This window comes from Apus apus, chromosome 13 (assembly GCF_020740795.1).
Source record: "Apus apus isolate bApuApu2 chromosome 13, bApuApu2.pri.cur, whole genome shotgun sequence".
Taxonomy (NCBI): Eukaryota; Metazoa; Chordata; class Aves; order Apodiformes; family Apodidae; genus Apus; species Apus apus.
Genome location: NC_067294.1, coordinates 18,521,322 through 18,544,674, shown reverse-complemented (window position 1 = coordinate 18,544,674; position 23,353 = coordinate 18,521,322). Strand labels below are relative to the sequence as shown.

Here is a 23,353-nt window from a genome sequence, read left to right as displayed (position 1 = left end):
TGGGCACACAGAGTCCCCCAGGAGCATGAGCCCACCTATTAGAACTGTTTAGCAACATGGCCAGACATGGCTAAAGCTTAATCCAGAGCCAAGACAATGGTGCCAGCCACCAGCTCCCCCTCTGGTTCCGACAACACAAGTTTGTACCCAGGCCCCCAGTGCCAGGACACCTGCTGCTTCACCTCCAACACCAACACCTTGCGGCATAACCCAGGAGTACTGGGAGCTTAGGGTGACCCGACAGCCAGTCCCTATCCCTGCACACCTGCTGCTCCCCTCCCCAGCAGCTGTCCCCCCAGGTTGTCACTCAGCCAGGGAACATGGCTCTGCTCCACAGCTGGAGAGCCACGTGTGACCCCGCGCCAGGGACAGTCGTGGTGCCTGCTGGAGATGGAGCCAGGGTTCACCTACAGCTGGCTGGGAGAAGCCTCCAAGAAGCACTGCCAACATTTACATCCAGCAGGGCAGACAAGGACACTGAGAGATGAGACAAGTGGAACAGATTTAGACCAAAAGCAGTGGACATTTATTCCTCAGTTGTGCAAGAGTGTAAAGATGCATTTGAAAATGGGTGGGACAGACCCCTGTGGCTGGAGAGCTGGAGGCTACAGCCTCTCCTTCGTAGTCGATGGCTTTGTTTACAATTCTACTAAGAGGAGATAAACTTGCAGACTCACCTAGTTCACACCAACGATGCTGGCAAATACACTTGTATACAAAGAAAAGTTTCAAACTACATTTTTCACTAGATTCAAGTGAAGACTTTGTTCAAAAAAAGACACATACAAGTACAATTTAAAACTGTATGAACATTTGCAAATGTTTAGTGCAAAGTAATTATGTAAAAGCTACATTTTATGAAAGTTTGTGCTGATGTGTTTGGTAGGTTGGGTTTTTTTTTCCTTTTCTTTTTTTACCCTTTTACATCCATTATTTTAGCTACATAAGGTTTCACTTACCTACAGTACATAAGCATTGTGTTAGGTCCCATGCAAGTGGGAATAATACCATTAGGCTTTGTAAAATGTCACTCAGATCCTCATTGAGTAAACTGCTTTTTTGGTTTAACAGTCAAGTTCCTGGCATACTACACGTCCTGATTTCATGTCAATGCTCAAGCTGATGTTTGTCCTGCTGGGGTGCACGGCCTTTGTGTGATGCAAACCAAACTGCTTCATGACTTCCAAATGCAACCATTGGTGAATGGAAAAAAAGTTTTAGAGAAATCCACCATTAGTTTTAGCCTGGAACAAACTGCTCTTAAAATTAAAAGCCTATTCACACCAAGTTATATGTAATGACTGTAGTAATCAGTTTATTACACAGATTAATCATTCTTGAACGTACAAGCTCCAGGGGAGCAGTTGGGTCTTTAAATATACACAAGTTTTCTGTCAAATGGATTTTTACCCTTACATCCAGAAAGACCTAAGCAGTTAAAAAACTTAAGAAAAATAAGAGCTATTAGCTATGTATTAACTGAGAAACCACATACAAACCAAAAAAAAAAAAAGTATGAAGGAGGGGAGAGAGTTGAAACAAATCAACATCACTTGATTCACTAATAGCTCCAATCCATTAAATGTTGACCGGTTAAACTCAGACCTGAAGCACAGGATGTGGGTACAGTTTCTCTCATTGGTCATAACATTTACCTAAGGTGTAGGTCCTTCAGAATAAAATGAATACAGAAACAGCTTCAAGTTCTTCACCTTGCTTTTCATAACTGTTATGAGTTTAAAAGGATTCCACTTAAAATCCTTCAAGGATCAGCAACACTGTCCCTAGAACAACGAAACCCACCAGAACGCTCCCGTTCCCGTTTTCTTACCCAATTTAAATTGACCAGGAATGCTTTTAGGCTCACAAAGTTATGACTGAAGAACCAGCTTTTCACACACACACTTCTCTGCTAGGAGTCAATGTTGGTACGGGGAAATACAGTATTTCTATGTTGTTGTTCCAAGTATGTACAACACGCAGCACTGCTGTATCAGGTAAACATGTGCACAGGGGAAGATGAGGCGTGGGCTCATAGAAAGCAGTCAAATGGAAATCAAAAGGACTTTCTCTTTCAGAGTTCCCCTATCTTTATTTGTAGAGGTTATCCAATAATTTCTTAATTACATGGCATACTTCTGAGTCCATTCCCGAGCTATTCTGTTGTACCTGTATGTATAAAAAGAGGATTTACTTAACACAGCATCTGAACATTTAAACTCCAGCAGACTATTACACACGTGGCACCAACTTACACCCTCTCCAGCAGTTCCACCAATTAGTAAAATTTAAGAGCAAACGGAAACATTAGGCAGATGGAACAAGAAAGGCCACAGTACTTCATGGGAAAACAGTAACCACAACAATATTTTCAACAGGAATATAAGATCTCTGTGATTCCAGCCATGAAACAGAGCTAAGTGTGAGGGGAAAGTATTTTCAGGAAGTCTTTACCCACAGCTCCCCTAGCCCTCAACTGCTGCATCCCCTGGGGAAACCATTACTGCAAGTTTTAATTTTGGAATTCTGGAAAAAATGTTTCCCTCCCACCCCATTCTTTTACCCTTTCCAAGTTAAGCCTAGTACCTGGAAAGTGGCTGGCTGCCTTGTTTCATGCTACATATCACATGTGGCTACTCTGGTGACTAACAGGACACAACTGGCCCATTAGAATTATCTTCTCTTTTTCTGAAGGCCCAATACGCTCCATTTCCCAGGCCACTTGGAGCTTTAGTACCCAAATACCCTTTGTAGCCAGAGGCACTGCTAGAGGAAGCTCAAGGTACTTATGTAAAACAAGGTTGTTGTGATTAATGGTGCTGATAAAAGCTGCATTTCTGACAACAGAAGGCAAGCTGCTCTTGTTCTACAGAATTTGTAGAATAAGCTTAAGGCTCTTACAGCAAGAAGTTTCCTTCCTAGTTTTATTCACCAGCTCGGTTCTTGTGCTAGAATTTAGTCTGTAGACAAATGTTCCTAAGCTTAAAAAAAAATCTGACAATCCACCCATGAAGGCGAGAGTGTTTGTGTCTTCACTGTTCTGAGACTATTTAAGCAGCAAGCTCAGTTATTTTTAAGCACAAAATTCATTTCCCTGTTTTTGGAAAAACAGGAAAGAGTCCTGCACGTCTTAAGAGCAGTCACTGTCAGCTGCATCTTGCAACACTTGCAGCTTCCACTGCAAACTGGATGCAAAGACTTGTTTCTCAAGTGTGCAGCAGAGCAGCAAGTTTGTGGATCATTTTCCCTTCCTTCCTATCTTGTTCTCACCAGATGACCATGTAGCTTCAGAAATTAACACTACTGATCAGATCTGGAAGGGAAGAGTGAGGTAGGAGAGTGTTTACAATGGTCATTAAGCTGTTGCTTTTAAAGAAAGCAATTTAAACCTCCTCATTAGTGCTAGAATTCTCTCCATTCTTGCTTTACTTCATAGAAGATTGGAGTCCTCCCACCCCACCTCTACACCACTTGCTGTCAAGATAAAACAGGGTATTTTTGTTATTCCTCTGCTAGTATGACTCCATCACCAACAGCAAGCACGGAAATGCTCTCCCACTAGAACAACTTGTTCTCCCTCTGCTGGTTATGAGGAATTAAAGCAGCTAGGAAGGCTCTGAAAAACTGGTCACATCCAACTTGAGAGCTCCACGTGAAACAGTCACAATTTTCACTTCACATTTTCATTAAATCAAAAAAAATCTGCAATTAACAGCTACAACACTAATGAAAGACCATGCTGAGGAATGAAAACGCAGGAACAAACCCACAAGACCTCTACACCCTTCACTGTTACTGACACACAAACCTTTTTCCTACAGCAAGGCAGTACTGGAAACACAGCTGTACTCCAGATCCCAGGAAAAATCTCCCCCAAAGACCACAGCTGAGGTGACCCAGGCAAACCCAAATTCACCCTGTTTTCCAAGAAGGTGGTTCTTTCAGTTCCCCTTCACTATGTAAGCGTGGGTTCTGCTGTCAAGAATGTTACATGGTTTTTGGCTTCCATACTCACTTTTCTCTATCTGTTTTGTAGATCCGTGCAATCTCAGGCACTAAAGGATCATCTGGATTGGGATCACACAACAGAGAACAGATGGACAAAAGTACTAGGGAGAGAAAAAAAGATACTGAATTAGAGTTTAAGTGCAGCTGAAGACACCTGTAGAAGTCAGCCCATCCACTTTCTTCCCCTCTAGCCATCAGGAATAGCGTAATTTTTTTTTAAATGCCAAGAAGCAGTGATGCCAAAAACTGCAGCCAAGCTATTTTAAACAAAAATCCCTACCACTTAGCTAAGCAACTTTGCATGACCTCAAGTTTTCAAATGTCACCACCACAACTGGGAACCTCCTGGAACAGCTGGACCTGGTAAGAGCCTTAAATCCCAGGGCAGAAGCCTTCTATCTGAAATTGTCCCCAAAAGCCTTCTCAGAAAGCATCTCTGCTTCTGCACTTGAAATTCAGCTTTTCCCTAAACCAGGTGACCTCATTGTTAATGACTTGCAGAAGCACTAATCAAAAGTCAACCAGCAGACAGATCCAACTCAGATGAAGGAAGCCTGAGCTGCTCACAGCTACTTAAGAACCATTTAAAAAAAAAAAAAAAAAAAAAACTAGTCTTGAAGAGAATAAAGAGGCTTTATCCAATTATTTCCTGAGCACAAGGAAGGTTGAGATGAATGAATTGTAGAATAGCATTCAAAACAAAGCAAGAAGTGTAGGTTACTGCACTTGTACCAACCACAAAGCCCTGAGACTTAGAAGTTCACTCTAAATATATTCTGCATAGATGCCAGAAGCCACATCCCCTCATCTGATGCTGCTCAGTGTAGTATCAACCCTCACCCACCGTGGGAGCCAGGAGTCTGTCTGCAAAGCTACAAACAGCACCTGCACAGTCCCACCTTGGCACCAAAGTGAAGAGATGAGAAGGCAGCAAGTTAGAAGCAAAGCACATCAGGACAACTGTACATGAGCGTTGAGGCTCCACCTCAACATGAGGAAAAACTTCTTCACTGTGAGGGTGATGGGGCCCTGGGACAAGCTGCCCAGAGGTTGTGGAGTCTCCTTCTCTGGAGACTTTCAAGAGCCATCTGGACATATTCCTGTGTGATCTGCCAGGTGTTCCTGCTGCAGCAGGGGGGTTGGACTTGATGGTCTTCAGAGGTCCCTTCCAACCCCTGTGATTCTATGAGGCACGTCAGAGATGTCTTCTCCCCCTCCCAAGAAGTGCCAAACATCCTTTTGATTTAAACAGGCTGAGGAAAAGCAATACAAACAGTGCCACTCCATACGTCCCTGCAGCAATGGCAGCAACAGCAGAGTTGTCACAGTGCATCCTCCAAGCAAGCTGGAGATGACAGCAGTGAGAAGGTTGGAGGCACTAAACACAAATCTGTTCAACTTCTATCAGTTGCCATTGTGCTGTGGAGAAGGAGGCAAAGCTCCTGTCCTGAAGACATCACTGAAGGGTGGAAGGGAGCAGCAGGCACTGCCTGCTCTGGGTGGGGGCCAGGGGGACATTTATGGTTTTTTTAATACTAATTTAAAACAGAGCTCACAAAACAAAGAGCAAGATACAGCCAAAGAAAAAGGGGAAAACAGGTCTGGTACTCACATAGCAGTTTTGGTCAGAAAACACCTTTCAAGATCATTCAGTCCAACAATTAACCCAGCAATGCCAAGGCCACCACTGCCCCATGTCCCTCAGCACCACATCTACATGGCTTTGAAATCCCTAAAGGGATGGGGACTCCCCCCCTGCCCTGGGCAGCCGGGGCCAGGGCCTGACAACCCTTGCCAGGAAGGAATTGTTCCCAAGATCCAACCTAAACCTCCCCTGGGCAACTTGAGGCCATTTCCTCTTGTTCTGTCCCTTGTTCCTTGGGAGAAGAGACCAACCCCCCTGGCTCCAACCTCCTCTCAGGCAGTTGCAGAGCCAGAAGGCCTCCCCTCAGCCTCCTCGTCTCCAGGCTGGACACCCCCAGCTCCCTCAGCTGTTCCTCCTCACACTTGTGCTCCAGCCCCTTCGCTCTTCTCTGGACATGCTCCAGCCCCTCCATATCCTTCTTGTCATGAGGGGCCCAGAATTGACCCCAGGATTCAAGGTGTAGCCTCACCAGTGCTCAGCACAGGGAGACAATCCCTGCCCTGGTCCTGCTGGCCACACTAGTGCTGACACAAGCCAGGATGCTGGAGGCCTTCTTGGCCAATATTCCATGTAAACTGACAAGAGATTTTCAAAGCAAGACAGAAGTGAAAGCTTCACTAGGTCTTTACTGAGCTTCTTGCTCAGTGATGAGAACACCAAGAACCCAGAAACCCTTGATTCAGTTTTACTACATATTTCTGCAGACCCTTCACTAATGAATTGCCAATTTCAAGTTAAAAGCTTCTGGAACAAGCTTAGTAACAAACCGTTCCCGATTTAAATGAAGATATTACTTGTTCTAGAATAAAGAACAACCTCTTGGTCCTTTCACCAGCTTTCTGCTGCACACTTATGAAGGAGTTAAGAGCTTAATCATTCTCCATCATCAAGCAACACTTCGACCGTTTATTCAACCACCCCTCAGAGTACAGCTTCAGGGGTGAAGATTGTCATTTTGTGCCGGAGACATGTAGGTGCCTCCAGTCCTGACCTGCTGTCCCTCAGCCAGGGACACAGCAGGTTCAGTGCCAGCAGTGCTGCCCAGCACGGTCAGCACTGCCTTCTTCCCCCTGACACACACTGAGCAAAGCTCACACTAGTGTTCTACTAGTAATGGGTATCTCTGCCACCTTACACCCAGCTCCTGCTGGTTAGTCTAGCTTCAAACACTGTCACTTCTGCAGCTATTTTCCTGTAGCTCATTTCTTTGTCTTTGTCAGACTCCACTGCTGAGGGCACTGAAGTTTCTTCAGCGGGTCAGGAGTTTAACAGCTAACATCTGTCCCCTCCCTTCAATAGAAGCCACAGGAAACCAAATCAAAGTTTGCTGGTCAATTATTTTAACTACTCCCTCAGGTTTTAACTTACCACAGCCCTTTAATAAGCAAGGACTTTTTCAGACAGGATGGCTCACCCTTCATCAGCAGAACTCAAGTTGCAAGTCTGTCTGGTTCCCTCAGCCTGCCTTCCCCAACCACCACAACACCCCTGTCCCCAGCAGGTATGGGGCGGGAGCTCCTCCCTGTGCATCTCACCTCAGCCTTGCAAACCCCCCAGCAGCTCCAAGAGCCACGGTCACCAGCTGGTCACCACAGGCACCAGGATAACCAGGGTGCTGCCTTGTGTCCTCCAGAGCAACAGCAGCCTGACCTGGTGCTGCCCACAGGCCCTTGCTGTCTGGCAAGATTCAAGTCTGCCCTGAGCAGCACCTCCTTGCTGAAAGACAAGAGGGAACTAACCCCTGGGCAGTCCAGGAGTTTCTGTTCTTGGCTTCCAGGCTCTCAACATGAGGGCATCACTGCTACTTGCTGCTAGAGAAATCCCATGTCACTATCACTCTTCACTGCAATAGTCTGTGGCCTGTCAGATTTCCATCAGTAGCTAAACACTTCCTGTGATGCATTCTGGCCACCCAGTCACTTCCAAAAACATTTCTAGATTTCAGTCCTCAGCAGCTCACTTGTATTGCAAGCAGTATTACGCCAAAAGCCTTCAAGAAAAATGGACACAATTATTTGGCTTCAAGCTGCAGTGCCACTGTCAGGTGCTTTGTTTTATTTCTGTAAGCCTTCATTAATCAACACTATCCTCTACTATACTTGTTCTTGCTGAGAACTTCACATCCTTCCCTTTTTATCTATATAACCTCAGTAAGAAAAACATTACCCAAGATATCTAAACTGGATTAATTTTAATAGCCTATCTGTCCAAAATCAATTCAGGAAGTTTTTCTTGAGGGTTTTTTACCAGAACACTGAATACATGTTTTACTCCAAACAATGCAAGTAGCCTCCAGACCACTACAAAAAAACACCTTAGGAAAAGGTACTTTCTCAAAGTTTAAGGAGCCAAGTGCAAGAGGAGAGAGGATGTAATTCTTAAGTCTCACTGAGTACAGGAGTTCTTTGATGCATCAGGGTAACTAATTAAACCAACACTGTGGAACAGAGAGGATTACCAGAGCACCTTCTCCTGCAATCAAGTTTTATTAAAATGAATTTCACAGCAAAGCCTTGACTAGTCAAATGGCTACAAAAGTAGTAGAATAGTTCACAAAAATCATGTTTTGCAACCAGAGAAGCAGGTTGAACAACTACTTAAGATAGGAGGTGGCAGCATTTCACACCTTGTCCTACTCATCCTGCATGACTATGAGCTAAGCTGCCCCAGGTGTCAGGCTGGCAGTGTCCCCTCTCCACTCTTTTGCTCAAAGAGACACAGGAGAAGTGGCCACTCTTCAGAGGTGAAGTTTAGAGTTTTGTCAGGAAGAGCAAAACAGATAAATTTTACTTCCCATGGATTCAAGGGGTTCCAGTACAGAGTTACATTTCTCTTCACTGGCAAAGCAGTCTAGTCTGCAGCAAAAAATGGAGCAACTTAAAACACTGTCAGTTTAAAGCTCCTTTCTATTAAAAAAAATTGGGTTTACTTCAGCTTTGCTTTATTTCATCACCCATGCAGTCTGCTTAGCTCCAACACCTGCCCTGTGCTCCCCATCTGCCCACTGCAGACAATGAACACAAGTTCTCCTTCAGGCTGCCTGCTGCTGAGGACTAGCACAGGCCAAGTACTCCACAACAACCAAGAAACTGGGAGAACCAAACTAACCAAGCAGAAAGGCTGCTAACCAAGTGTTTTTAAACAAGTAATGAGCTTAGCTTCCCTATAGAGCAGTGATACAACTGCACTCTCGTCAAGCAGAATGATCACTTTACATTAAAAATGCTCCAGCAACGTGCTCTCTCAGGCAAAATGTGGTCTATGAGACTGATCCAACTTCCTACAGCAAGATTCTCCTTCACAGAGCACCCAACACTGCAAAATTCAAGGACCCTTTTTCTCAAGGCAGCTTCCCTGGGCAGAGAATCCTGCCATTTCCAGCCTGTCAACAAGTTTAGCTACAGTTTATCACGGCATGATCCACCTCAACTTTTCAGCAGTCTTCTGTGCTGTGCTCTTATACCACCAAGACCAGTCTGCCAGACCTGATGAGCAATTCCATCCTCCTGGTTCTGCCACACCTCACACAAAAAGTGTGGGTAGATGCAAATTTAATATGTAAACTCCACAGCTGAGTTTCTTCTCCTATGAAGAAGTAGCTCAGTCATGAGTCAGGACAATCCATGAAGTCAGCTCTCCACAGATCCTTCCAGCACTGGCCACACAAGCCATACAGAAAACAATGTAAACCACCTTCTCTCTACTAGAACATCTACTGGCCCACACAAATCTAAGAGGCACATCAAGCTCTTGGAACTCAGGAACTTTTTGAAAAGACTCTTAAAAGCCACCAGACCTCAGCTTCAGGAAATAAGCTCCACAGCCAGAAGACAGACATCTTTCCAGGTGTGTCAACAGGAGAAGGAAGTCAAAGGTGCAAGCAATTTATACGTGACCATGAGCTTCTGTTGATATTATGACAAAGTGCATCACACAGCTATGACACACCCCTGGATGTCAGGAGCACGTAGCTACAGCTGAGAGCGATGTTTAGGGGTTGAAAGCAGCTGTGTAGGAGCCACAGCATTTAACACACCCTCCTACACCTTGCATTGATGTTCGAGTCAGTTGGGTTAGGTTTATTTCTACAGCTCACCAGAGCAGGTCACTACTGAGAAACTCGATTTAAGCCTTATTAGGTCAAGACATAAAACTCCACCTGTATCCTCTGGGTTCTTCAGATCCCAGCACTAGCTCAGCCCTTTCACCCTGTACTGAGCCAGTGGTCCCAGTTAACCAAGAAGTGTAGACGCTCTCGATGCAAAAGACTGAGACATTAACAGGAAAGACAGTGACTCCAAAAGACTTCCAGAAGCAGCTGATTATTGTCTTCACTTTCTCAATGCAGAAATCACCCTCCTGATGCAAAACTCAAAGCATCAAATTTGTTTGCAAAGCCTGAATGGGTCCAATATCCACCACTTACAGCTGTCCCCTTAGCCACTATAGATACAAGTAAAGTTTAGCTGGAATTACAAGCAAAACTTGCTCCAGTAAAGCACTCATCTGTGGGACACTTCAGGACGAGGAGAAGCGACTGAGGAGCAATGCAATCTCCAGATGAATCACAGCAGAGAGATAAAAAGCAAGCATCAGTTCTTCCAAGGTAATGAGCTAGCCAGAAAAACCATCTGAACTGGTTGTGTTCTGATTCAACAGCTGTTTGGGGCAGTTAGTGCTCTCTGAAGAAGGGAGTCAATTCAGACTTATCTAGGAGTAAAGGGCTTGCTTGTTCTCCCCAAAGCCCCCTGCCATCTCCACCCTTGTACAAAAGGCAAAGATCACATTACTAGATCAGCAGAATGAGGGGAACAGGGAAGATGCCTTTTAAAGGAGAACTTCCTCCTGCAGCCTCAATTCCTGTGTGGGGCAAAAGGCCTCAGCAGAACCCTGGCCAGTCTTCTCCCACCAAAGAAAGGTCCATCTCTACAGAGCCACAAAGACTGCAGCAACAATTTTTGTGACCAGTCCAAGAAGGTACCAAGACACAAGGTCACTTTGCATGCCAGGACAGCAGAACAATGCTCACTCAGCTGTCTGTCCTGGCTGAAGTCACACAGTTGCCTCAAGACCACCAGCTAATCAGAAAACTCATGTCCTGACATGGAACAGAACAGGGAGATGTCCACTCTTGCACACCACACCAGCAGCCCAAGTGACAGTGCTGGAAGGAGCTCTTCCTGCTGGCTGTGCCCCAGGTACGGGACAAGTATCATACCAGTAAGTTCTATGAAAAGCAATTTGTCACCCTCCTGGAAATCAGGCCACAGGCTCTGACAGTGCTGAGCTTTTTGATCCAGCTCCTCCAGCTGAGGTTCTAATACAAAAGTGAAGTTTGTCCGCTCGGGTTTAATTCAGCTTGTGACTGGGGATTATGAAACATCTCTGCTAGCATAAACTTGAGTTTTGGACACATCCCACTGCCAAGGAATTCTTAATTCCATTTCTTTATCCAGCTGTCCTGCTTCTCACACCAGCTCAAGGCTCCTCCTTTCCTAATCAACAGCCTGGCAGCCCAAAGCCTCCATGTTGAGGTCTGTTACAATTTAGATCTCTGTTCCTCAAAAACAGAGAGAAAGCTGATCCCTGAAATAAATACTTTATGTACAATCAGTACATTTGAGTTTCAGGCCCAGACCCTTCAAACTTTTGAGGTGTACTGTTGTCAGCAACTTCCATCAGCACTGACATATATTAAGCTGGTGATACTGAAACTCCACTGTAATCACCACTGCCCAACAAGTTCAAGTGCTGGCTCCCAGTGACTGGCTCCTGACCATGAACAGGCAAGATGTTGCTGAGCAAATCAAAGCAACTCCAGGCTCAGCTCCAGGACAAGCCTGTTACTGAACCATTGTCCCATTTCAAACTCCTCCAGCAATCTTACTGAATCTCACAGGAAGTGTAACTTCATATCTGAGCAGTTTAAACTTCTTTCTTCATAGCAACCTGAATTCCTGCTAAGTTCAACAACTTCTGGTGACAAGAGAAGAGAAGTTGTTTTGCCCACTGTACCACTGACTGGTTGAGGTTGAAAGGGCCTTTGGAGATCATCTTGTCCAACTCTCCTGTGCAGGCAGGGGCATTTAAACCCACTGTCTGGGGGACATGTCCAGGCAGCTATTGAGTATCTCTAAGGATGAAGACTCCACACCCTTCCTGGGAAACCTGTGCCTGTGCTCAGCATCCAGTTTCTTTCCTAAAGTTCACAGGGATCCCTCTTGTATTTCAGTTTGTACCCTGGTGTCCTGTCACTGGGGGTCACTAAGAGCTCAGGTCTGTCCTCTCTGCACCCTCCCTTCAGGTGGGTGCATGCTGAAAAGATCCTTCTGAGCCTTCTCATCTCCAGGCTGCACAGTCCCAGCTCTCTCAGCCTGTCTTCATGAGAGATGCTCCAAGCCCTTCACACTCATGAACCTTCACACCGGGCTCTCCAGAACACCCACATCTCAGTGCCCAGTGCTGGGCTCCCCAGAACAAGTGCTCCAGGTGCAGCTCCATCAGTGCTGAGCAGAAGGGAAGGGTCATCCTCCTCCACCTGAGGGCAACATTCCTCCTGCAGCTGCCTTCATAGCAAGGGCAAGATCTTAGAAGTTACACAAGTGGCTACATTCAAGTTGCAAAATGAATTGCAATGCAAGAATAGAAGTTCCCCAGACAACCCTAACTCAGCACAGGTAGAGAATGATCCACACTACGTGACAAGGTCATGTCCCTCCCATGTCATCTGGTTAAGCACTATAATAAGCAAATTAGAAGCCAAGAGGATCAGAAATCAGCTTCCTGATTTTCATGACTGCACTGTGAAGACCCAGGTCACTGAGGCTGCTGGGTACTTGGGAGTTCCCACCCAGGAAGTTTTAGTAAAGCAATTCCTGAACACCTCTAAGAGCAGCAGCACAGGTTCCCCCTGCAGTGAACACAGAAGAATGTGAACAGCATGAGCTGCAGTCACTGCCACCCACCAGGCAGGAGCTTCCAATGCTCCCAACATCACCTCTATGTCTCCTTAGAGATAAAACACTGGGGAGAAGTAGGCAAGTTAGCCTGACCCTTCCTGAAGTGCTTCAGCCTAGTATTAACTCTTGCACATCCACTTGCCAAATCAAGGGAAATATTTTCTCCCAAAACAGGCTGAAGTTATTATCAGATTAAGACACTTCATTTTCCTCTTTAAGACTACAAGGATTCTTTGAGATGGCATTTTTAATTTAAGCCTACACGCATACCTGCTTAAGCTTTGGAGTTTAAATTAACCATTGAGGTGTGTTTAAGACTGTGTTTTGCAATTATTGTCTACAATATGCATTATGTATTCTTGAAGGAACACTTCAGAACTACTAACATAAGCAAGTTAGCTATTCCACTGAGACACCCAGTGTTGTTCTCCCAATTCTTCAGACCACTTTTTAACCAGACTAGGAGGGGCAAACACTTAGAAAGGCAGAACACAACCCCAAGATGCTAGTCACTTCCAGTGCTTGGAGCGAAGAACCTTTTTCAAGTTGCTTACAGAAGGGGGAAGAACTTCCTTATGTATTTAGCAGTCCAAAATAAAACTCCAACAGCCCCCAGGCATCTGGGCCTTTGCTCTCTCACCCAGCCAAGAGGGTAGGGGCAGTTCCCAGGCCAGATATTCTGCCCTCCAGAGCAGCCCACCACCCTCCAGAGTCTGAAGAGCCAAGGTCCCTCCTACTTTTACCACTGATCTAGGATGACTAAGGAGCACTGATCTGATTTTCAGTCTTTTCACCAAAGTGGCACCTCAGATTAAAGGGAAGTCACTGCAGACTGCTTCACCCTCCCCTTGCAGGTTCATGAGCTAGGTATCAATCACAACATAACATCTGGCCAACGGGAGCTGCTGACAATGTTGCCTACCAGACACCACTGGAACCTGCTGTCTATGATACGTTGTTTCCTACAAGAACTGTTTCTAGTCTTTCCTGACCTCTCAGTGGAGAAACACACACAGAATCACAAAGTGGTGGGGGTTGGAAGGGACATCTGGAGGTCATCTGGTCCAATCCTCCTGCTCTCAGGAAGGGCCACGAGGAGTCAGGTGCCCAGGATCATGTCTAGGCAGCTTTTGGGTATCACCAAGGCAGAAGACTCCACAACCTGTGCCAGTGCTTGGCCACCCTCAGAGAGAAAAAGTGTTTCCTGATTTTCAGAAGGAATGTCCTGTGTTTGTGCCTCTTGTCTTGCCAAAATGAAAGGGAAAGGAGCTTGACTGTCTTCTTCACACACTCTGTTCTAGTTCTCTGCTTACAGACTTCAAATTCAAACACCTTGCTCCCAACAGCATCTCCTTTTAAAGGGCGGCACAACTCAGGCAGTGCTGAGAAATCTAGACTACAAATCCTGAACTGTTGCTTTGCAAGAGATGCAAGCTTCATGCTGATTAACTTGAGTCTTGCTATTCACTTTTAATTACCCAACAACTTTTCCTACTAGCAACACATTTCTTCTTTGATAAGGTTATCAAAGAGTTCCTACAGAGCTGAAACAGTCCCAAAGTCTGCAAAAATACAGTTCTCAACTGACTGAAAACAAGATTTCCATCCTAAATGACAGAAGCTGCCTTTGTAGAATTTATTTATACTTCTTCAAGACAGGAATGTTCCTTTTAAGTACCAGCTCTTGCCTCTTCCTAAGCTGAGGTCTGCTTTCTGCTGAGATATCCCCATTATTTCTGAGGGAAGAATTTTGAATTTCTGAACTCATTCATGAGAATTTCTTCTGTTGCCTTTAATTTCTACATTAAATGAACATAAAGGGAACTCAAGACACGCTTTTTTTCCTCACTGGTTACACAGTTTTGTGCTGTGAAGGAGATTTTGTGCAGCCATATCCAGACACCTCATCTCAGGGAATACCCTCTGTCAGGAAGGTGGCAGAGGAGGTAGCACAGAAGAGCCACACTGATGCCAGGGCTGACCCTGCCTGTGCCATGAGGATGTAGATTGATGAGGATAAGAAAAGAATTCATTCAAGGCAGAGAGCTGAAGGAGATGGAGGAGTTAAGAGCACACTGCAGCTGTATTGGGGCTGCAAAATTCATGGTGGGATGTATTTTGAGAGTGATTAAAGCTGAGTTATTAATAGGTAGTTCACTAATGCCCTTAACTAGCCTCTTAAATTCTTGCCCCTTCTTTTCCCAACTGCCCTAATTCCAGCCTATCCTCCAGTATTTTCAAGCAGACTATGACCCCACTGCCTATTACAGTCATTTTAAACTCACTGAAACAAATGAAAGATAGCACATGATGCTGCACATTCTCCTCTAGAGTATTCTAACCATCTGGTCAGAAAATTAATCAGGAGAGATGTCAGTATTCAGGACTTAGTGCTTCCAACAGTGGCTGGTATTGGACTGGGAGCACTGGTAAGCAAAGCTGCATCAACCTGACAATCATTTTCCTTGACAACACTTCCTCAGTTCTTTGAGCTCACAGTGAAGACTTTCAGCTTCATGCACTAGCAGAGTCACTTCTGTCCAGAGAAGAGTCCAGATTTGCCTTTTGATCTGTTTCTAGATAGGCAGAAGCCTTTAGAAAGACAGAGAAGGTGGGAACCTTTGTGAGTTCAGCAAAGGGGAGACATGGCATGATGTGCAAGGGAGGGGTACCAGCAGTCATCTGTCTGAACCAAAAAGTGTCTGGGAACATCACAGGTAGCTGGAGAGAAGGATTACAGGCAACAGGATAGCCTCATATTGCTGGGACACAGTGTGAAGGAAGCTGTCATTACATGTGCTGCCTGCAGCATTTAACTAGAGTGTGAAGCTCCAAAAATGGAATGGCCAGGACATGATCCACACACAGAAGAGACAAAAAATATTCTCAATTGCCACGGCTAGATCTACAAACCATAGATCTACACTTCCAATAGCCAGAAAAATCAGTGGGACATTCAATCCTGGGTCTTCTTTCTAGGTGTTTAAAACCTCCTATCTGCATTAAATAAAACGAATGCTGCTCTACCAGGCAAGGGACACATTCCAGTGCCCCACAGGTTAACAAATCTTACACAGATCAAGATGTTTTTCACTTTAAAAATAAACTAAGATAGTGCAAGGTGGTTAAATTTTAAAGCATGTTTTAGCAGTTGTCATTCCAAGCTTTGTTAAAAATTACCAACACGGTTCTAATGTTCCCTTTAAAAAGAACTTTTTTTTTTAAGATGACAAAGAATCAAGGCAGGTTTAGCTCTTTCTGAAGGCCACAGCAAGTGGTATTTTACTTGGAGTGCACTCTGACCACTGAAGTCTTCCATTGTCATGTCCTAGGTTTAATTTTGTGGGTGGTGTTGTTTTTTAGTGTTTCGACTTGGAGGTGGGGTGGGAAGCCTACATTAGTCAGTGCAGTCAGACTTACCTAATATCAGACATTATCTAATACCTGACTTATCTAAGTCAGACTTATCTGGCAAAGCTGAACAGTCTCCCTGTGGTCACAGGGAAACTGGATGTCCAGAGCATCCCGTGCTGGTGAATTGGCTGCAGGCCAGATGGAGTCACAAGGCTGAAGCAGTGACCACAGAAATGCTTGACAGCAGGAATGCAGCAGTTTTTACATTCTAAATCCAAATCAGTAATTCATGTCAGCAGAGTAAAATCAAACGAGCATTGGAGGTACCTTTTGAAATAGTTAGTGCTGGGGACCACTGTGACCGTAGAATATCAAGACAAATGCTGCCATTACTGTTAATATTTGGATGATAGATTCTTGTTGTAAATGCAACCTGCAGAAGAAGGAGAATTTCAGTGTAGGCTCATAAAGGTACATTACACCACATGGAAATGAACAGATTCGTGGTACAAGCCACTCACCTTGGGTGGTTTGAAGGGATAATCTGTTGGGAAGTGAATTGTCAGGAAAAATACTCCTCCTTGATAGGGACTGTCGTTCTGTTAATAAAAAAGAATCATTGCAGTTTGAGGAATTATTACAAGAAGACTAGTCATAAAAAGCTATTAACATAATTCTCTCATACTTACTGGTCCCATTATTGTTGCTTGCCAATGGAACACTGAAAAAGAGAAAGATTCACTTTAGTTTAGAGAAGCTTGAGTAATGAACTACTTACTTCCAGACAAAGGAGGCCAGAAAAGTCTATTTTAAAAACAAAGCCTTCTGAAATGGGGCAAGAAAGCAAGCAAAAAAAATTAAACAGAGAGAAGTATTCAACACTCCACATTCACCCCATCCACACCGTGGGGTTGGGGTGGTACCACACAGGTGTTGTGCCCTGCAAAAAATCCCATCCCAATAAAAATCCAGAGAGGAATAGTCAGTATTTCTGACCTGACCAGTTTGTGAGCTCAGCTTTATAGTTTCCAAGGAAGCACCTGGATCAAGCCCAGTTCCCAATGGCTGCCCTCTTGGAGTAATGGCATTAACTCAGCAGGACCTCTCCAGCACAGATCCTCAGTGAAATGGAGAGTGAGCCCAAGCTGTGCATGTACCAGAGGTGAAGAGGTAACATAAGCCAGGGTGTCCTGACTGAATGTTTAAGCTTAGTCTCCACAGAGGCCTCAAGACCTCATTAAAGCAGCAGTCTGCTCAATACTTGGACCAGGACGTGCTAGTCCACACTTTAGGTTAAATGGACAAGAATTCAATCTCACTTGTATGCATCTGACCAAGAGGACATCTTCATCTGGTAATACAGAAGATCTGCTAACAATGTCTTTATGCTGCAGAACATAAGGAAAACAATCAAAGCTGTTCATCTGTACAGGGCATGTTAGGATGTTCTCAGGGTTCCTATGCCCTCCAAAGGCTCTAGTGCTCACCTGGGGAAAGAGCACCAGCTTCACCAATGATCTGTACCATGGGATGCTTCCCTCTGCATGATGTCAGCTACACTGCACCCTCAGAACTGGGGAGCTGTAAACAAACTTCAGTTGTTGCAAGGTAAGTCTTCCAGAAGCTGAAGCCACCTGTAGCTGTGTACTTAACTCCCAAGTGGTGTCTGCAGCTTTCCAGACTGTGCCAACAGCAGTTTTGGCCCAGAGTGGCACTACTTGTTCTCATCCAGCACGAGCAGCTTTTAATTATGTGTAATACAGGCATTACAACTGGGAATGATCTCATACAAGGAAGGGGAAAAAAGCAGAGTGGGATCAGCCCTGCCAAGGCAAAGGGAGAAGAGTGTTTGGTTAGAGCAGCAGGTTGGTTACAAAGGGCATCACAGCTGCCATCTGGAGAACCTCTGCACTCAATGCACAAACAGGAAACCAAGACAGTGGGTCATGAGCTCCTATGTGGTGTCAACCCATTTAAGGGGCTCAGACAGCTTCACCCAAAGCCCAGATCACCTGCAATGGGACAGTGAGAAACCTCCAACAAGAGGACAAAAGGGCAGCAGAAACCCAGCAGTGAAGACTGTGACTCACCACAAAAAAACCCACCAAGAATTTCACAGGTACCAGTAGGTGCTGATAAGATTGACTGTGACTGTGCTGGACCTCAGCCCACACCTCTGCACACCTAAACCAGGAACTGATATAACCACTGTCTTAAACCCAAGAGAAACCAGAAGCAAAAATGCTTTCACAGTGAATGTTAACATTTGACAAGCTAGAAGGGTGGTGTTTTTTTCCAACTCCTGCCCTAGACCCAAGGGAAGTGCCTGTTGAAGCTAAGCTGTAGATGCTCATACCATCCAGGACAAGCTTGATGAACTGAAAGATCCATTAATCATGCACAGCTTATTTCAGTTGATTCTTTACTCTAAAATCAGCCATTTAGACTAAGTACAGAGTTGCTGACTTTCAATTAGACAAGCACAAGTAGATGTTTTGCAGTGAACTAAGCCACTGCATAGCATTCTGGGTGTGTACTGTGCAATCCATTCCCCAGCATGTGTTCAAAACAGAGGCCAGAGGTGGGTGCAAGACAGCTAAACTACTTTAACAAGAAAATCCCATCCCTACAGTTAACATGGCAGAAACAGCTTCATTTTCCAAAGTTTATGAACTACAGGGACAAGGAGATTACAACTGGGGAAAATTTACATCTGCTGGAGCAGCCACAAGATCCCATTCTGCAAGCACAGCACATCCTGAACTCTGAGATGTCATTCTGACAAGGCAACCAAGGCAGAGCAGAGCACAGGGATCTCAGAGAAGACACCTTTCCCTTGCTGCCCCTGCTATCCACTTCCATACATCCCAAGTGTTGATCTCCATAGTTCAAGTCTTTCACTAGAGGTCTGTCAGAAAGGAAGGTGGCACAAGGACAAGAACTGGCTATTACTGCTGAATACAGAAAGCTTTAAAGCAACTTTTCATAATAAACATTCACCAACTTGTGTTACCATCTCCTCCACCAGACGACCTCCATCACCTTTGATACACCCTTTGGAAACTATGAGGTAGTTTATCACAGCACAAATCACACTTGCAAATTCAAGGGGAGAAAAGTCTGAGAGTGGCTCTACATCTTAGTAATTTCTCTTCCACAAAACTACAAGGTTCTTTGAAATATTGTTTTGAAAGCAGAAATAGTTGCGGAGTAACTGGAACCAGCTTGACACCACTGCTAAAACCCCTCAGAACCAAATGCAGCTTTCACTGGCCTGAAAGCACAGCTGAACACTAACACCTCCTCTAGTTTCAGTATCTTTATTCTCAGGTTTCAAGTGCTTTTTTAAATCCAGTCCTAGACTTCTATAGGAATGGGTAAGTTTCTATACACTTGAGCACTTCTAAATAGTTCAAAAATTATTTAGAAAGCTCTTGGCAGCAATTTTTTTTTTCTTTTTAGAAAGGTTACCTAAGCTTAGAGTTCTTGGCATGGAGATGAAGAGTTTCCCTACTTAAATATCCCCTACTCCCTGAGCTCGGATGCTTCACTCAACAGCACACTTGGCAGGGACCACACTGCACAAGTTCAATTCCTGCTGTTCCATGGGCATCCCAGTCAAAGCTTTCCAGGAGTCTCACAGCTTCTCCTACACAGCAGGGCTCTACAAGGTGTAAACACATGCCCTCATCTCAGGCACTTCATACCTTAAATCCCACCCAATGCATACTGCAAGAACCTGAACTCACCCCAAGGCCCATGCTGAAGTTCTAAAGCACAAGGTGAATTTCTAAGTGCTCCTGTCTCACAAACATCCTACTGACCTGCCTCCCCTGAGCTATGACCAAGAGTTTAATGCTGATACAGAAAAAGGAGTTAACCAGAAAGTGTAAAGCCCTGATTAATATGGAGAAGACTGCACAGTTTGCCAAGCCCCTGCAGCTTAAGGGCCTCTCCCAGAAAGCCACCATAAGGTACAGGGCAAAAATTAAGTTGCCTTATTAACAGCTAATCAAAGCACACTGGGGAACAAAGAACTAAAACCAGGAAGCACCCAGTCAGGTCACACCATAAACCTTGCCCTCCTCTCTAGGCAAAAATACACGTACCAGACAGCAGATCTTCTTACTTTAAAACAATGTTAGAAAAAAAAATTCAGGGTAGGATTTCAGGGAATCACTGTGGGTTTTTCCTGCTTTTTTACCAGCTGCTCCAGCTTTGAAAAGAACAGAATGACTACCCCAAATCATACCCCAGGTGAACAACCTTGCAGAGGAAAGCCAGCCAGCTGATGCGTAGGCCAAAAAGCTCATCCTCGGCTGTTCCCTACAGGGAACCTGGCAGGGCAAACAGGTTTCTGTAGTTTTGAAACAACACTACTGTGTGACCCAAGGATGCTCCACCTACACTTCTATCTCAGACCTCATCAGCTAAGTAAGACACAAGTGAGCCATGACAGCAACAATCAGACATTCTGATTTTTGTTCTTGAGGAAGCCACAAGTAATACTCCACACTGAGCAAAATCCTGTCTAAAAATAAAGAGCCAAACCTGTTTTTCAGTCCTCTGGTGAGCTCCATAATACAAGAGCACAAAACAAAACAAAGAACAACCAATGTTTCCAGTGGTCCTGTAAATCATTTGACAACAGTAACTATTAAACTTTTTTTTAAAAAAAGGTCTAACATCACTTCATTATTTAAGCTTTAATTTACCACCTTGTTTTCCTTCCATTCACATTTTAACCACTGATCCACAGGGATTACATGTAGCCCTCCTACACAGTGCTGTGTTAACTAACCCCTGAGTAAAATAGTCAACTCTGACCTTGCTGTACTAGCATCTAGGACGAGTAAGTTGTTTTACTTCTACAGCATCATGTGACCACACTATATTTGATTCAGATATCAAAGAAGCGCAGGGAGCTCTATGAAGTTGCTTGCTGCTTTGGCCATAGAGGTACTGAACTTTAGGAAGTTGTGCAGACAGCACAGCCTGTGAGAATGCCACAACAGTTACTTAGAAAGGTGTAACTTCAGGTGTCCTCAGCATAGAGTCACCCAATCTGTCCCTGGGAGTGACCTAGACCTCCCGTGACACACAACGAGGGATTAGGGATCCCGAAGGGCAGCAAATGTTAAATTAGTATGTAGAGTAGTAGCATGTCATACTCTTACCAGAAGTAACAGGAGGGTTCTTGCTCATCCTGTTTTAGAAGGAAGAAAAGTTAGAGACTGGGAGTGTTTGCTGATAGCAGCATACTTACTGTCATCACCCACAGGCCCTGCCGAACATTGTGCTGGAGGATCACGTGCCAGATCGTTCAACTCCTAGAAAATAGGAACAATTTATTTCATTTCATTTCAAATTCAACCATGTTAGTGCTAAAAAAGCTGCTCGTGGCACTTTGGTTGTCACCCTTGCTCATGAACATAATGATCACATCAGTGAGTCTTCTGAAACTGCCAGAATGGCACAGGACTAACAGCCAGAGCCCCAGAAAGCAAAGCTGCATCTTAACCCAGGTAACACACCTGGCATGTGGACCAGGCACCTCTCCACGTAGGGTCTACCAGGTTTGCCTTCATTGATAATGAAACCTAAGAAAGCCTAAGCATTATGGATTACTGCACACTGCACTATCACCAGGCCACAGGGAGGTAAGATGGCCTCAATCCAATGACTCTCAGTATCGGTCTTGTTTTATCCCCTGTACGTACCAACTCTCAGGTTGCTCCAGCTCTAGTGATCTAGTTTACCATCTCAAGCCTTCAAAGCCTCTTTCTGGTATACAAAAGCTCCAGTAACCTGTGGCTCTTTCATCTCCAGATTTGTGCATCAGTGACCAGAGGTGGTGCCATGGAATCAAACACAAGGCCTCCTGTACCTATGGAACTGCTGGCCCGTGAATGGAAACTCTCACTTTTCAAGTCCCCATGCCAGTCACATTTTCCCCTCCAGAAGAAATCCTATGATGAGTCTCAACTGCTCTGGCTGAGTGGGTCAACTGATTCAGAACACTTCTGAACTACACCAAGTTTCAATCTGAAACAGAATTTCAGCCCAGATCACAAAGAGTCCACAGGATGTCACGGGCAACTCACATTAGCAACTTGCTCAGAAGTCCATATTTAGTGAGAAGCGCAAATAGTTTAAAACTTAAAGTCAAGCTTTGCTCTATTTCTGGCTCAGCCACTTTTTTCTGTGTTAGCTCAGTCTAGAAAGCCAAACAGCAGACAACCATTCCACCAGCACTGTGGCAAAGCTGCGAGGGCCACCAGCTGCAGCCCACAGGGCAGCTCAGGTACCACCCTGACCTGGAGCTTTTCACAGACAGAACATTTAAGGACAATGAGCAAGACAATCAGATTGCAGGAATGGAAACCTTTGCCCCTGCACATCCTTTTGTTGTTCACAGGCAATATTTAAACTCTTGAATAGATGATCTCTAGGAGTTCCAGCTTCTACTTCGCAGGAATTGGGAAGCAACCACTATCCAAGCCCTGTCCTGTTACAACAGGAGAACATTGCTTTACACCAAGTATCTTGGATTTGTCCCTCCAGATGCAGTCCCCCAGGAGTGCTGCAGTGGAGACCCAAAGCTTCACATGGCCTCACTACTGTCAATCACATACAAGTCTGGTTTTGCTCTCAGTGTCTTTCAACTTACAAGGAGCCCTGCTGAAAGCCTCCTGACTGGATGGACACCAGCCTACCAAAGCTCTCTCAGTGCTCCTGCTGAGCTTCTTACAGTGCTGACCCACACAAACCTTGCTCCCACACTTTCTGGTTCAGCACAGACTTGGGCAGTACATATAAAGCATGCAGTGCCTACTGAAGAGCCCACTCCCTCCTGAAGGTGAAGAGCATCTCCAGATACCCTCTGAAGGAGGAAAGCCCTTCAGAGTTGCCAGCTATGCATGTCAGTCCAGAGTAGCCAACTTCAGCCAAGTGAGGATTTCCTCCTTCCTTCCTGGCTTCAAGTATGAACCAGCATGAAAATCAGAACATGCTCCCACTCCCCACCAGCACACCCACACCCCCTCTGCTTTAACTCCAGAACCAAAACTATGTCAACCACCATCCTGAGCATCAGAAGAATACTGTCCCATCCCAGAGAAATGCTTAACTATAAAAGTTTTCAGATAGAGACAGTCTGAAAACTACAAAGCAGGGGACTGTGCCACACTCTGCTCCAGCACTGCCAAACCAAGAGCCACCCTGTGCCACTAGTGCAGAAGAGGAACATGCAGCTGCCTACACACGACTCCACTGGCACTTGAAGGCCACACACCTTCACGGGCAGCCTGGTCATGGCTACTAAGAACAAAGTGAGCCTCCACAGGCATGGAAACTGAAAACCAGGAACACACCTGCATTTCCTAAA

The 23,353-nt window shown here is 45.0% G+C and overlaps 1 protein-coding gene across 5 annotated transcripts in view; it reads right to left on the bottom strand.

Moving 5' to 3' along the window:
* Window positions 1-503: 503 nt before the first annotated feature.
* UBE2D2 (ubiquitin conjugating enzyme E2 D2) overlaps window positions 504-23,353 on the bottom strand; it is a 29,787-nt gene continuing 6,937 nt past the window's right edge. For 3 of the 5 annotated variants that reach the window (XM_051630925.1, XM_051630929.1, XM_051630928.1), the window contains exons 2-7: window positions 21,233-21,296; window positions 16,656-16,687; window positions 16,488-16,565; window positions 16,294-16,399; window positions 4,016-4,109; window positions 504-2,169 (exon numbers count right to left, since the gene is read on the bottom strand). In XM_051630925.1, coding sequence (XP_051486885.1) covers window positions 2,124-2,169; window positions 4,016-4,109; window positions 16,294-16,399; window positions 16,488-16,565; window positions 16,656-16,687; window positions 21,233-21,296 — 420 coding nt within the window. In that variant the 3' untranslated portion in view covers window positions 504-2,123. Of the gene's footprint in view, window positions 2,170-4,015; window positions 4,110-16,293; window positions 16,400-16,487; window positions 16,566-16,655; window positions 16,688-17,285; window positions 21,197-21,232; window positions 21,297-23,353 lie in introns of those variants that run through there. The other 2 variants (XM_051630927.1, XM_051630926.1) reach the window with 2 other exon arrangements.